Source organism: Canis lupus, chromosome 14 (genome assembly GCF_048164855.1).
Source record: "Canis lupus baileyi chromosome 14, mCanLup2.hap1, whole genome shotgun sequence".
Classification (NCBI taxonomy): Eukaryota; Metazoa; Chordata; class Mammalia; order Carnivora; family Canidae; genus Canis; species Canis lupus.
Genome location: NC_132851.1, coordinates 23,427,777 through 23,443,667, shown reverse-complemented (window position 1 = coordinate 23,443,667; position 15,891 = coordinate 23,427,777). Strand labels below are relative to the sequence as shown.

Here is a 15,891-nt window from a genome sequence, read left to right as displayed (position 1 = left end):
ACGGAGGAGGGGGACTAGGGAGCTATTGCTTAATGGGTACAGTTTCTGCTTGGGGTGAGGCAAAGGTTTTGGAAATTGATAGTTAAGACAGTTGCATCATAAATGTACCTAGTGCCACTGAATTGCACAGTGAAAGTGGTTAAGATGGTAAATTTTGTATATCTTTGGCTACAATTTATTATTTTTTCAAAAAGATTTTATTTGAGAGGGAGAGACAAGCAGAGGGGCAGAGGGAAAGGGAGAAGCAGATTCCACGCTGAGCTGGGAGCCCGATGAGAGACTCCATCCCAGGATCCTGGGATCATGCCCTGAGCTGAAGTCAGCCACTTAACCAACTGAGCCCTCCAGGTGCCCACAATAAAGCCATTTTTATTTTTATTTTTAAAATATTTTATTTATTTATTCATTAGAGACAGAGAGAGAGGCAGAGACATAGGCATTGGGAGAAGCAGGTTCCCCGTGGGGAGCCTGATGTGGGACTTGATCCCAGGACCCTGGGAGCACGCCCTGACTCAACCACTGAGCCAGGCAGGCGTCCCATAAAGCTATTTTTACAAAAGAAAAATACCTGCTTGTTGTTTAAGTCATTGACTTTTGGATGATTGGTTGAAGTAGCACTTGTATGGCAATTTTTGACAGAGAGCTGCGTGTGTGTGTCTACACTGAGCACACGTTATTTGTGTAATACAAAAGATGCAAAATCAGCATGTATTGGGTTTCCCTTAAACAGGCCCTCTGTCTTCCTGCCTGGTGGTGGCACCAGGATGTTTCTGGACATTGCTCATCCTAATTTGGAATGACTCCTGGCTTCTCTGTCTATCCTTGGCAGTTGACCAGATCCAAGTCCTGACTGTTCCTGGAGAACGTGTCTCCATTGGCTCCCTAATCCTCGTCTCCGTAGCCATCTCCCTGGGCCTGGATTGTCTGTCTGGTTCCTCTGGTGACCTCCCTGCCTGGGTCCAGCCAGGCTGTGGGAAAGCAATAATTTGCAACACGTTTCCATTAAGTTCCCCTGTCCAGCTGGCCCTGAGGCCCCCTTCTCAAAACACACACACACACTCAAGCACACCAACTTTTCACTCTATAAAATGGGTTTACAACAGCCTCTCCTGCCTGTCAGTACCCGCAGGGGTACGTGAAGAGGTCCTAAAATTAATCAAGAGGAGGGGTTCCTGTTCCTTCTCCATCTCCCATTTCCCATCTGTTCTTCCATATTTCGGATCGTCGTACTACTAGGTGGGTGTGGAAAGCTCCAGCACCACAAGTAAGGGGAATGTTCAATTCAACATCGCTTAGAAGTTGAGAAAGCTAAAGATTCTGACGACTAATGATCGTGGCTTCCAATCCCAAGCTGAAAGAGGACCAACCAAGCTGCTAAATGGATGAAAATTAGTTCTGAAGTGCTTTTTAGGCTGTAACTTGAAATATGCTGAAGGAATTGATTCTAGTGCTGAAGCAAAGCTCTCTCCACCCTTTTTTCTTCTTTATGTGAAGTTTCTCAACTTTTATGTCTGTAAATATGAAAAATAGGAATAAAATTAATGCAGAACCCCATCTTATTCTAGCAAAACGTACTAATAGTTGTTCACTCTGTGAACTACATAGAACACTGCAGCCAGGGGCGCCTGGGGGGCTCAGACCCTCAAGCTGGGGACTCTTGATTTCGGATCAAGTTATGACCTTGGATCCAGTTATGATCTCAGGGTCCTGATCTCCAGGTGGTGAGATGGAGCCCAGCCTGGAGCCTGCTTGAGACTCTCTCTCTCCCTCCGCTCCTCCCCTGCATGTTGGCCAGTTGCTGCTGGGGGTGCGGGGAGCGCTGGAGGGAGGCCCCCAGCGGTGCCTGACTAGGGCTGAGGTCTTTGCCTCCCTGGCAGCCAGGGGTTCCTACCCGAGCAGGCCGCCTAACCGGCCTCCTTGAGTGTGCACCCCTGTAAGTGAAGAACAGGGGTGGTACTGACCCCTTCAGGTTGTTCTGGGGAGTAAGTGAGCCCCAGGGAGGGAGTGTTCCGCTGCGAGGACGAAGCCGCCCCCCCTCCCCCGCCCCCGCATCCACCCAAGGGAGGGGTTTGGGGGTGGGGCCGGGGAAAGAAGCAAAGGAGGAAGGCAACAGGGATCAGGTTTTTGCAGAGGGGGTGACGGTGTACCAGGCTGGAGAAAGGTTGAGAAGAGAAGGGAAGAGACTCGTCTCAAACAAGGTGCTTGACGGTGGAAAAGGCGTGCCAGGCCTTTGGTGCCAGGCCTCTGGGTGGAAGGGGCTCGTCTGGGGACCCCCTGCACAGACACAGGTCCTCAGCCTTGGGTCACTCACTGGCTGCCAGGCCTGGGGGTCTGCGTCTGCCACCCTGGTGGGCAGGTGACACTGACTCCAGACTCGGGGCACAGCCAGGCCACGGACCCTGCGCAGCAGCCAGGGGGGTGCCACGTGGGGCCGGCACCTGCCCGGGTTCTGCAGGGCGCGGGCCTCACGGAGGAAGCACGAGTGTGCGTGTGCGTGTGCGTGCACACGGGCTCCTTGTCAAAGTCTTTGAAAATTGGTGACACGCGCATTTAAAAGATGGAGACGCTTTATTTGGTGGAATATTGACCCGGTGCTCACCGCCCCACCCCGCCCCTCGCGTGCTCTACTTTGCATGGGAAGGTTTGGGTGATGCTGCGACCCCCCCCCCCCCCCCCCCCCGGGCGGGCCCAGCCCGGTTCCCCCCAGTGGCCGCGCCCCCCTCGGCCTCCTGCCCTGTTCCCGGGACGCTCTAGAACCCAACGGACGGGCCCTCCCCTCTCCCGCCTTCCCGAGGGGACCCCTCCACCCGGAGATGGGGAGACGGCTGCGCCCCCTCCCCGCGCACCGACGCCCTCCTCCCCATCTGCACCGTCCCCTCCTCGCTCTCCGCCGCCCCCGCCCCCGCCTCCTTTGGTCCTGCAGTTTAGATCTTTTAGGTTAATGGACTTAACATCTTAAATAGGCAGTAGATGAACAAAGTTGGAATATTTTATTTTCAACTATTCAAAGGTAAACCGAGAAACGTCTTCCTCCCAGAAGAACTTGAGGCAAATCCCCAAACTGAGGATCAGTCTATGAACTATCTGACCAGTCCTACCCAACACTGGGGTCCAGGGGCCCTGTCAGTGATAGTAACTACTTATTGGGGTTGGGGGGGGTCCTCTCCACCAATCTGCTTGGGCCTGTGCAAAGGGCACTTCAGAGGAGTCCCTGTGCACTTGGAGGCCAGGAGCCAAGGGGATACGCAGCGACTCTCAGACATTTCAGGGCTGGTTTCTCTGTTCATACCCAATTCTGGTGCTTAGAACAGGGGCCCATGCTGACCCGAGGGCAAAAAGCCCCACTTCCTTTAAGGAAGGGGGCAGGCCTGACCCGGATGCCCAATAAGGGGCAACCCTAGCCTTTTTTGTTTTTCTTGCTTTTATTCCTTTTTTTTGTTGGCCTTGTGCTGAGTTTGTTTACAAAAGATGTATTTTTTAAAAAGATTATTTATTTATTCATGAGAGACACACAGAGAGAGAGAGGCAGAGACACAGGCAGAGGGAGAAGCAGGCTCCACGCAGGGGGCCCTACGCAGGTCTCCAGGATCACGCCCTGGGCCGGAGGCAGGCGCTAGGCCGCTGAGCCACCCAGGGATCCCCCAAAAGATGTATTTTGTTTAACCAAATATTAAAAATGGAAAACTGAAGAAGAAAAGAAGAAGAAGAAGAAGAAGAAGAAGAAGAAGAAGAAGAAGAAGAAGAAGAAGAAGAAGAGGAGGAGGAGGAGGAGGAGGAGGAGGAGGAGGAGGAGGAGGAGGAGGAGGAGGAGGAGGAGGGAGGGGGAGGGGGAAGGGAAGCGGGAGGGGGAGGGGGAGGAGGAGGAGGAGGAGGAGAAAAAGAAGGCAAGTCTAAGAAACTGTCACAGCCAGGAGGGGCCTAAGGGGGCATGACTTTTACACAGGATATGGGGTCCTGCATGCGCTCCCGGACCAGAAAAAGGACCTTTAGGGAAAACCAAGGAAATGTGAATCAGGATGGACTTCAGGCAATAAAATATGCACACTGGTTCAGGGATTGTAGCCAGCATACCACACTAATGTGGGAGGTTAGTAATAGGGGAAACTGGGGGTGGTCTTTATGGGAACTCTAGTACCTGCCATTTCTCTGTAAATCTAAACCTGCTAACTTAATAGTTTACTTTCTAGAAAGCCTTCCTCCCATCCATGCCTTCAACCGTGCAGCTTCCGGCCTCCTCCAATACATATTGATCATTGATCTTGGTTTTCTGTGTATCCGTTCAGAGATTCGGGGTGCAAACACGAGCACCTGTGCATATCCTCAGCCCCACCGCACCCCCATCCGGCAGTGGCAGCGGCAGGCCCCACACCCCGTTGTGCCCGGGCTTGCTCCACTCAGGTCCTGTCGGGCGTGGAGCGCCCCGCGTTCCTGTTTGCAGCCTCGTTCCTGTGGCCTCGTCCCTGCTCCTGGACTTGGGCTCGTCCCGAATGTTTGCGGGTCTCACGCGGCTTGAGGGCATAAGCCCGGCGGCGGGGGAGGGCATCTGTTGGCTGCGGGACCCGGAGCGAGTCACTGGACCCCCCCCAGGCTTCCTGTGAGTGTGTTCTCTGGGGGCTCCCCCTCCCCCTCGCCCTGCTGCGCCCCGGGAGCTGCCCTGAGGCCGCCGCGACCGCCCCTGGGGCACGGCTCCCGTGGGGTCCCCCAGGGAGCGGGGGAGGGAGAGCTGCCCCAGGACTGAGTAGCCGTGGGGCTTCCCTGGGGCGGGGGCGGGGGCGGGGGCGGGGGCGGGGGGACGTCCCCAGGGGAGGGTGCAGCCAATCCGCGGGTCCTGCAGCCGGGCCGCCCGCTGCACCCGCGGCCCCTCCCGCCCCGGGGGTCGCTCCCCTTAGCGCCCCGCCGCGCTCCCCGCCGGGGCTTTCTCTCCGCCCCCAGGGTCGCGGGGTGCGGCCCCCACCTCCCGGCGCCCGCGTGGGCCATCCGTCCCCTTCACAGCCCGCCGCGTCTCCCGAGCTCGCGGGGACCGACACAACATACTGGCAAATTTCAGGAAAACTAGGACACGTCTGCAGGCCCGCTCGGGGGCGCTCCCTCCGCCCAGGCCCGGCGCTGGCGGCGGCTCAGCCCAGGGGAACGGGGTGAGGGTCCAGGGGGACGCAGCGAGGCCCACAGGTGTGGGTGCCACGTGCGGCTGGGTTCAGGGGACACGCGGGAGAGGACTTCCAGTTCGATAGTCGCGTCCTTAAACCTATTCTTAAAAAAAAAAAAAAAAAAACAAACCCACCCCGCTTTCCACGGATGACGGTGGTACAGTTTCCTGGACCAGGGGAGGTGGTGTTTAAATACGTTGGTGTAAAGGACGGGGAGGTGGGGGGGAAATGGGGAAATCGGGGGCTCCGAGGGCTCAGGCCGTGGCTGCTCCTGGAGCGGCTCCGGGCCGCGGGGCACACCTGGGCTCGTGCTCGTGCTCGTGCTCGTGCACCTGCGCCTGCGCCTGCACCTGCGCCTGCGCCTGCCCCGCCGCCCGCGGGGGCCGGGGCGTCCCCGGGAGCCCAGCGCCCGGCACGGAGCCGGGGACACCGCAGGGGCCCAGTAGGTGGTTCACGGGCTCGCAAACATGCAAACGCCCAAGTGCAGCCGCGGGAAGAAGCGCGGGCCTCGGCGTCCTCTCGTCGGTGCCTGGGGCCCGGCAGGCGCGGCGCTGGTCTCCCGCGGACGGTCCGGCGGGCGCGGGGCCGAGGTTGCCAAGGACGCCGTCCGGCGCCGGCGTTGGAGCTCGGGTCCCGGAGCCCGGCGCAGGGGTTCGTCTGAGCATGCGCGCAGGCCCCTGCGTTAGCCTCATTACCCTACTGCCGGAGGACGCACGCAGGTGCCTCGTTAGCGCAGTAGGCAGCGCGTCAGTCTCATAATCTGAAGGTCGTGAGTTCGATCCTCACACGGGGCACAATACTTTTGTTCGCGGTCTCCGCTCCCGCCAGACCCGCGGGTTTTGTTTGCTCGTCGGTGCCGCACGGGGAGACCCCGGCGTCCGTGCTTTTCCCCCGTGGGCCCCTGGGGTCGGCCTCGCCCCCCCAAGTACCGGCGCCCGGACGCGGCCTGTGGGTGTCCCGTCCGCCCTGTCTGTTCCGAGGCGCGACGACAGGGGGACACCGGGAGCCTGGCTGGCCCCGCGGGCCGCCGCTGTGAGCCTCCTGGGAAGCACCGCGGCGTCCCCAGCAGGCGGCGCCCCTGCCCCCGGGCCTCCCGCGCCGCCCGCTCCGGCCCCGGCCCCGGCCCCCGCCCTGGCCCGGGACCCCGGGGGGGGTGGGGCGGGGCGGGGCGGGGCTGCGGGACCCCGGCGGGGCGGACCGAGGCGCTTGCACCCCCGGAGCTGCCGTGCTGCGCGGGCCGACGCGGTGCGCTCGCGGGGCTCGGCCGCCCCAGGTTTTCGGCGGCGGCACTAACCTGTGCAGCCGCGCCGCGGGCCGCGGGAGGACCTCTGGCTCCCATCCCGTGGGAGCAGCCCCCAGGGCGCCGGTGCGCAGCTGCGGCCGCCGGTCAGGGGTCGTCCCCGCGGGCAGCTCCTCAGAGCCGCAGCCGGCGCCCTGGCCCTGCTGCGCCCGCCCTGACTCCGGGTTGGCCCCAGACCCCACCACCTGCCACCGGCTGCCCGAGGCTGGTGCACGCGGGAGTGAGTGTCCACTTAGAGCCGTGTCTGGGGTCCCCTGAAGGGCTGCGCCCAGGCCCTACCTGCGGCCGGCGAATGGCAACGGGTCCCTTTGGAAAGGCTTGGGATTACTCATAGCATAATAGGGGCACTCACTGCTGCGGGATCCTTCCTCGGGGGGGGCGGGGGGCGGGGGGGCCCGGCCTCCCCTTGGGTCAGGAGCCTTTGGATCTGGAAAGAAGTGTGGGCCTGGAAACTGCGGCCCGCGTGGCGCGGCTCTCCCGTCGGGTTCTCAGCCCGCGGAAGCTTTCCTGCTACGGATGTCAGGACGTTTTAGTGGACTGCCAACGATTTCATTCTTAGGGACAACAGAATCCATTGCCCAGAGCCCCATCCTCTCCTCCCCTCTCCCCCTCCCCTCCCCCTCCTCTGCTGCCCGCCCCCCCCCCCCGCCTCTCCTGGTAGGAACCCCATCACCCCCCCCCTGGAGTCAGGGGAGTGTCCGCGGCGGCATCTCTCGCCCCCCTCACCCCCTCCCAAGCAGCCCCGAGCTCTTCAAGTTTGCAGACGCTCCGCTCACTCGGTGCCCGAGGCGGGGCGCGCCCCGGGGCTGAGCGCGAGGCTGGGAGGTGAGCGAGCAGCCCCTGCTCCATCCCTGCGTCCCTAAGCCTTTGCACGCCGTCGTCGGCAGCACCCGCCAGGGGCCCCGGCTCCCTTCCCGCGCGGCCTCCCCCAGCGCTCCCGCGGCGTGCAGGGGGGCCGAGGGGCAGCAGGGGGTCTGGAGGTCGCCGCCGAGGAAGGGGCTCCTCTTCCTCCTGGCAGGTGCGGTTCTGCCTCCCGGTTCCTGCTTGCTGGGCCCTGAGCCCCGGAGCGCTCCCCGCAGCGGCCGGACAGCCTCGGGCGACGAGCGCTCGGCCACCAGCCTCTCCGCGGGGCGGGGCACCTGCCGGGCAGGCCCCGAGAGGGACCAGGCGCCCGCCGCGCAGACGACCCTCGGGGGCCCCGCCCGCGCGCCCCTGGCCGGGAGGCCTCGTCCCACGAGGTCTGGCGCGGAGCCCGGGGCCCTCCGGGTGTGTGCGCCTCCTTGACTCTCCCGCAGTCCGCGGGACCCCGCAGAGTTCTCTTCACATCTCAACGTTACTGGCCCATCATCGTTTAAGAACTCACCGCCTCGTCTCTCCGGCTTTTCCTGCTAAAGTTGCCGTGTGGTTTGGCTCCCGGCTCCATCTAGACGTGAGCTCCAGAAGCTGTGCCCGGGGCACCCATGCCAGTGAAGCTGTCGCCGTGCTGGTGGCCCCCGCTGCTGCCCTGTTGGGCGACATGGAATCGCCGCGCAAAGGCCTGTAGCAAGTGCTCAAATCTTGCTCAACATCAGAGAATTCTCGCTGGACAAGAGCCACAGGAATGTACCGGATCCAGAAAGGCCTTGGGGCGCCTGAGTGGCTCAGCGGTGGAGCATCTGCCTTTGGCTCAGGTGGTGATCCCGGGGTCCTGGGATGGAGTCCCTCATCCGGTTCCCTGTTCACTCAGAGCCTGCTTCCCCCTCTGCCTGTCTCTGCCTCTCTCTGTGTGTCTCTCATGAATAAATAAAATCTTAAAAAAATATCTGAAAAGGCCTTAAACCAAGTTAATAATTTATTCGACATCACTGAATTCATACTGGAGAGACACTAAGTGTAGCCGATGTGAAGAATTCAGGGGAAGCCTCACCTTCATCCAACATGGACCACTTCACACCAGAGAGAAACCTTATGAAGGCAATAAATACGGAAAGGCCTTTAGGAACCGTCCTGCTTTAACAAGCTTAAGGGAGTACTGGAGAGAAACTACTTGAAGGGAGCCAGAGTAGGAAGAATTTTAGCTAAGCTACACCTTTCTTCAATTCCCAGAGAATTTACATTACAAAGAAATTGGGGTTAAGTTGAAGTTGTGTCAAGCAGCAGGAGGAGATAATCAGAAATGTATTTCATCTATTTTATTTAAGTGTGAGAGTGTCTGAAAACCCCAAGCAAGCACATCTGACCAGATTCAGCCCAGGATCTGAAATCTGCTACGACAGTGACGTTATCAAGATTATTGGGAGAACTACAGAGCCAGAGAAAACTGAAAGAATGTGATAGGAAGAGCTTCATTTGGTTGAGAGTCTGCATAACCATCCCTGGATAAATGGAAACTTTTAAATTTAAATCCAATTAGCCAACATATAGTACATCATTAGTTTCAGATGTAGTGTTCAATAATTTATTTAAATTCAATTAGCCAACATATTGTACATCATTAGTTTCAGATGTAGTGTTCAATAATTTATCAGTTGCCTATCACACTCAGTGCTCACCACATCGTGTGCCCCCCTTAATGCCGGTCACCCAATTACCCATCAAATGGTAACTTTCAAAAATGAAAAACGGTAGTACTATAAAAGAGGTGTGTATTTGCAAAACCAGTCTGAGTAACTGTGAGTTCCGGTAAAAGGGGACCTGAAGTAGAGGTAAAAATCTGGCATTATAGAGCTGAGTCTGGCTGGCAGGATCAGAATACTTTAGAATGCTTTTAGGACAGCAAGCAGTTTCTAGCTCCCCTGACTTTCCATTCTACCCTATACATTTTATATTCTGTGACTTCCTGTTGCCAAACACACACCAGCTTGGCCCATGAAGGCATTTGCAGCTGCCTGAAAATGGACAGAAAAGTAGGCTGAAGAAAGTGCTCCTGGGAAACCAATGCCTTGCATTAGGACTTTGCCTACTGGACAAAAGAGAGCATAAGAATTACTACTACTGCATGCTTACTGTATGTCACAGTATCAGAATTTTACATTATCTTTCATTTAATCCTCACATCCGTCCTGAGCTATTTATACCCACCTTTTAGAGATGGGTTCAGGGAAGGTTCTGGAAATAATTACCCAAGATAATGGAAATTGTGAGGAGCCCTGCTGTGGAGCAAAGGGCCAGAGCGGGAGAGCAGAGCTGTCTGGAGAGACAGAGACACACACCAGTGTTAGGAGCAGGGGGGGTCCACTGGGGAAGAGGAGACCCTGGTGCTGGGGGACAGACGGCCACAGTGTACACTGCTGGTGCTCTAGATGTCCTGCTGACTTCTCCCGCAGTTCTGGCTGCAAGGTTTATAAGATGATTTTCTGTGTTTCTCCATTTATTTATTTTATTTTATTAAGATTTTATTTATTAGAAAGAGAACACAAGCAGTTGGAGTGGCAGAGGGAGAAGCTGACACCCTGCAGAGCAGGGAGCCTGACCTGGGGCTTGATCCCAAGACCCTGAGATCATGACCTGAGCCAGAGGCAGATCCTTAACCAACTGAGCCACCCAGGCGCCCCTCTCCATTTATCTTTAAAATAAACTCTCATCAGCTAGTCAGAGGTTTACGCTGGTCCTTGCAACCTGAAAGAGCTTAACACAAGCTTTAAGAGCTTCAAAAATTTTATTATGAAAAATATAAGGAGTCATTTACAAGCCAAAAAGCATCAGAACAAAATAGTACACATAATTTTTATACATACATTTTTCTATACAAAAGGTGGACCTCTCTAGGGGTATAAAATAAATAATGTAAAATCCATGTCACTGATTGCAAAATAGGTTATTTCTTCAACTATCTCAAGCCCTATCTATGTAACCAAAAGGTGAGGAGTCTGACATCTGTTACGAGCCTGGACGGTGAGTCTCTGGCGAAGATTTCTCACTCTCTCCATAAGATCCCGTTCCGTGGTATCCCATTGTATTCTTCTTTGACTAAAAGAAGCTTGGAAACAAAATTTAAAATTAACAATAGTTTAATTTTTGATGTTAGCAACAATAGAGCATTTTAAAGGCAAATGTGTTGCCAAAAATCAATAATGAAATGAATATTCAAAAAAAATTTCTTGAACAAAAAGCCTAATCTATTGTTTCCTATATTGTTCCATTTACAAGCTAAATATTTATTTGTTGAATAAATTTGTTGAATGCTGTCATAGAATGTACTTGCTTTTGGTTAGTTACCACTTTTTTTTTTTTTTTTTTAAATCTGGGGGATACAATCTTTTAAATTAGGAACAAATCTTGTCCCAGAGAGGATGAATGAGTTCTTTGCAACAATAAGTTTCCTCACCAGGAGGCTTAATGATAATGAGAAAAAGCATTCCAAGCCGCCAAAATTAATATTTAGAAAAGTACACCAAGACTACTTTCCCAATGACTAAACGAAAATAAATAAATCAAATGGTTTTAATAGTGGCCAACACAGGGAGAGTCCAATTAAAATATTACAATGTATCCAAGTGCAACAGCCATTTGATACTGAGTTTGAGGGACTAGTAAACACTGGAATCTGGGAAAAAAAAAAAAAAAGCAAGCATCTTAAAAATACACTTTTCTCAAACCTAGATTCAAACAGCTCCGATTTCTGAAACTATGATTTTCCTCCAAAGGAATACAACTTTTGTGTTTTGTTTTGCTGCTAAATAACCTGAGCTTACCAAATGTCTTGACCTTAGTTTCTAATTTAGAATGATCTAATAACTAAAAAGTGAAGTTCTGATGTGTCAGAATAAAGAACAGCTGAAAATCTCACGTACGCTTTCATTTGACTTACGCATGACTTTTGGTTTAATTCTGATTCTAACACAGAATCTGTACTCATATAAAGTATGAGTCAGCCAAAAATATACAACACTGGAATCTCCCGACTTGTTCTTAGGTAGAGTTCTTATACAGCTTGTCTTCAGAGACACTTGTTTAAGAATCTGTTCTTCTAAGAGAACTTAAAACATCTCGTTAAATGCCGCTTCTTCTATACGATAGTTTTAATTGAAAATGTCAGTTGAAATCAAAGTCTAAAAGAGTTTCTTGTCCCCTCTTGTTTTAAAAAAGAAATCAATACTTTATTGGGAAAGCTGTCAGCTCCTTGATGGGCTAACGCCGTGACTCTATTTCTGTATCATGTTTCCACCCTGTCCCTTCTAAACAGAAACTTCCAGTGAATCAGGCGGAGGGATTAAAAGTCAGCTAATCACCACGAAACCATTAGTGTCTGGCAGTTCGGCTGCTAGTGGCCCCAGCAGTCCATCACGGCGCCCAGAGCAAACCCACGTTTCCAGTGGCTATTGGACAGAGCCCACCCAGAAGAACAGAGTCAGAAAATTCAAACATGTAATAGCTTTGAAAACTAACGCTCAGATTTTCTTTCCACAGGATGTAAAAACTAGTTGTGAGTATCATTAATTTAGTTAGTGACAGGGGATCCCTGGGTGGCTCAGTAGTTTAGCGCCTGCCGTTGGCCCAGGGCGTGATCCTGGAGTGCTGGGATTGAGTCCGTGTCGGGCTCCCTGCGTGGAGCCTGCTTCTCCCTCTGCCTGTGTCTCTGACTCTCCCTCTCTCTCTGTGTTTCTCAAGAATAAATAAAAACTTAAAAAAATTTTTTTTTTAGTTAGTGACAGACTTCTGCAGGAGCCGGCAGCTGGTTCTCATCAGAGACATCCATCTGGCAAACTTTCTTTGCTTGGTTTTGGTCTGATCCAGTTTTTACCCCAGCTAGACTTTCTGAGAATCTTGCTACCTCCATTTCAGGATTTCCATTATCAATGCCTTGGAAAAATGGTATCAGCATGCTGCAAAAAGAATTCAAGCCACAACCTTGCTTAAATTAAAGATATATATTTATTATTATTATTATTATTTTTGAGAGAGAGAGATAGACTGTGAGAGAGAGCACGAGCAGAGTGGGGAGGGAGAAGCAGGTACTGTGCCAAGCGGGGAGCCCGACACGGGACTCGATCCCAGGATCCTGGGATCTTTACTTGAGCCGAAGGTAGACGCCCAACCAATTGAGCCACCCAAATGCCCTTAATGCTAAATTTTCAATGCTGGAAGAAATATTTCTTGCTTATCAACTTACGACATGTTGAGGAATCCGCTTCCGAAATGTCATTTAATTGCGAGGTTCTAGACAAACAGGTGGAGACGACCTGTCCATTTTGGTACCTGGGCACTCCTGTTAGAAAAGTGAGGAGATACAGAAGACGTTAGGAGTGAGTGGAAAGCCTTTCTTAATTCAAAATGGTCCCTAGGAAATTACAGTTGCCAAGGATGAAAAGCCCGACTTCTATTCTGAGAAGAGTGCTGTCCCCATTAAAGGCAGGGTAAGTGCAGTTCAGAGCTGAAGTTTTGGCGAAATATTTTAAAAACACCTTTAGCTAAAACAAAAAGCCAACAAACAACTCAAAAGTAGAGACGTTAGGACACAGATTCCAAATGTTTCGTGGAAAAGATTATGAAAAACTGATGAGCGAGCCCATCCCCGGTGGCTTCCACAGGGCAGGGCCTCATTGCAGCAACGGAGAGCAAGCGAGAACCAGCAAGAAGCAGACTGGCTACCCTGAAACCTTCCAGAACAGCGAGCAGAGCAGGGTTCCGGCACCGACGGTACCTTCCCCGGTTTTTTAATCAATCATTCTCATCTCATAAGTTATACAGGCCCCTCAGCTCTGTTTTCACTGTTCCCCAACTCCTACAGCTTTTCAGTAAGACACTAAGATCTTTTTTTGATTTTTCATCCTAACAAGAGTCATGACTGTCCCTTTCTACTCCCATCCCTGGAGTCCAAGCCTCCAAGACTCAGGTCCAGACTGTCTGAGTTACACTGACTCATTAAGATGCCTGCTTTTTACCTGATCTCGAGGGCTTTAGCAAATGGTTTTAACTCACAGTTTTAGCTCAATGAGTCATTAAGACTATTTGGGGCTGATTACCAAATGACTAATTTGAACTGGTGTGGGGAAATGGAACGTAAGAGTCATCTTCAAATATCTGAAGGGCTGTCATGAGGCAGAGGTAGTAGATGTAATCTGCATTTGCTCCAAAGAACTGTTTCTAATGAGAGAATTTAAAAAAAAAAAGGCATATTGAATTTTACATAAGGAGACATAGCTTGTAAATATAATACTGGCAGAAATGGAATCAGGTGGTGAGCTCGCCAGCTCCGTAATATCCTGGCATAAACTGTAAAACCACTATTCGCTACTGCGATGTTGCAGATGATTCACACAGTAGATGCTGGTTCTCTGGATCCTTCCACATCTGAGACCTCACTGTCCCTGGTCTCTCATTTGTCCTCCAAGAGCCAGCCTGCCCCTGGCTGTTTACTTCTCCCCCAAGGGCCATGGTGTAAACATTACCTCTGTTCCAGCACCGAATGGTTCCCTTTGCCTACAGCCATGCTTTAAACACTGGCTGAGCAGATTAACCTATGAAATTTTAAAACAAAATTCCAGCTTCCTAGCTTCTATCCTAGATCTACCACATTAATTCACTGTTGATGAGATCCTCAATATGTGGGTTTTTAAAAATCTTCAATTAAAAAAAAATGCTAGAAGTAACACATTTGAACACATAAAGAATAAAGCAAAAACTCAAAATTCCTTTCCTGTACCTTTTGGAGTACAACTTGTTCTTATTCTTCATTTAATGTAATATATTTTATTTTATTTTTTAAAGATTTTATTTATTTATTCATGAGAGACACACACACACACACACACACACACACACAGAGGCAGAGACACAGGCAGAGGGAGAAGCAGGCTCCATGTAGAGAGCCTGACGTGGGACTCGATCCAGAATCTCCAGGATCACATCCTGGGCTGAAGGTGGCGCTAAACCACTGAGTCACTCAGGGATTCCCCAATGTAATATATTTTAAAGCCCCAAAGGGGACTCTTATCAGTTTAAATCAGTATGTATTTGCTGAATTTGTATTAAGGGGACCACAAAATTCAAAAGGAACCAAAGATACAAACTAAAATTCCTCCCTTCTCCTAATGCCAGGTACCAATTTCTTTACCCAGGAGGTAGGCCCCACTGTAGAGTTTCCAGGTCATTCTGCTGTGTAGCCAGGAAGGCAAAGAGGATGTGGCCCACTTCCTGAGCCTGGCACTGAAGGTCCCTCTCCTCTCGCTTTCCAGTGATATCTCTAACTATCCTGCACACGCGTTCTCTGCTCCAGCTGGTCTAACATCTCACCACAGCAGGCAACTTCGGGCCGCTGATTAATCACATCTAACAAGTTCTGTCATGTACAAGCAGAGTTCATGGAGGCTGAAGCTGGTGAATCCACAACAATTATAAAGGAAAGTTCTGTGTGTCTATTTGTATGTGCATGTTTCTGGAAGAGTCTCAGAGGGGTCCACAAACCATAAATGGCTAGAAAACGGTGCACTGGAACAAAATTAAAGATCACCTGGTCTATAATGCTCTCATTTTACAAATGAGGAAACTGAAGACCAGTCACCATTTCTGAATAAATCCAGTGACTCTAGCATCACTTATTTAAACTCTTGTGTTTGGGGGGACCTGGGTGGCTCAGTTGGGTTGGGGTGTCTGCCTTGGGTTCAAGTCATGGTCTCTGGGTCCTGAGATCAAGCCCACATGGGGCTCCATCCTCAGTGGGGCGTCCACTTCTCTCTCTCTCCTTCTGCCTCTCCCCACTGCTTGTATTCTCTCTCTCAAATCAATCAACCAACCAACCAATTAATCTTTAAACTTCTGTGTTCATTTACCATAAAGCTGGGACTAGGATCCAGTGCGCCCCTGCCACCCAATTGGGGATCCTGCACTGCACGCATCATGCAGTCCTCCCTCTGAAGTGTGCTCCCTGTTGCTCCAAGTCCATCCCTTTCTTTAAAGACCTAGTGATTAAAAACCTGGTCCAATGGCCCCACATGATAACAGCATTTACTAACATCTTTTTTTTAAAGTAACAGTTTCATTGAGATGTAATCCACGTACCATAAAATTCACTCCGTTAAAATGCACAGTTCAGTGTTCTCAGTGTATTCAGAGTTGTGCAACCATCACCACTAACTCTAGAGCACTTCCGTCCCCCCAAGTCCTCTACATCCATTAGTAGTACCCTCCCGACCCCCGTGAAAATCAAATGATATGTATTCCTTTATATCTGGCTCCTTAAACTTAGCAGAGTTTTCAAGGTTTATCCATTTACAACATAAATTTGTACTTAATTCCTTTTTATTGCTAAATAAATTTCCATCATATGCACAGGCTAGATTTTGTTGATCCATTCCTCGTTTGATGTATATTCAAGTTATTTATACTTTTCAGCTATTACTAGTAATGACGCTATGCACATTCCTGTCCAGGTTTTTGTATGAACACATTTCTGAGTCTCTTAGGTACACACCTACAAGCGCATCTGCTGGGTCATACAGCCACTCTAGGTTTAACCTACTGAGT

At 51.7% G+C, this 15,891-nt stretch overlaps 1 protein-coding gene and 1 non-coding gene across 5 annotated transcripts in view; one reads left to right on the top strand and one right to left on the bottom strand.

Moving 5' to 3' along the window:
* The first annotated feature begins 5,868 nt into the window (after positions 1-5,868).
* Positions 5,869-5,941, top strand: TRNAM-CAU (transfer RNA methionine (anticodon CAU)). Its single transcript has one exon. It is a non-coding gene; the product is annotated as a tRNA-Met (tRNA).
* A 4,124-nt stretch (positions 5,942-10,065) lies between these two features.
* Positions 10,066-15,891, bottom strand: part of TBC1D31 (TBC1 domain family member 31) — a 68,292-nt gene continuing 62,466 nt past the window's right edge. For all 4 annotated transcript variants that reach the window (XM_072774366.1, XM_072774367.1, XM_072774369.1 and 1 more), the window contains 2 exons: positions 12,539-12,634; positions 10,066-10,405 (listed from right to left, as the gene is read on the bottom strand). In XM_072774366.1, coding sequence (XP_072630467.1) covers positions 10,272-10,405; positions 12,539-12,634 — 230 coding nt within the window. In that variant the 3' untranslated portion in view covers positions 10,066-10,271. The remainder of the gene's footprint in view (positions 10,406-12,538; positions 12,635-15,891) is intronic.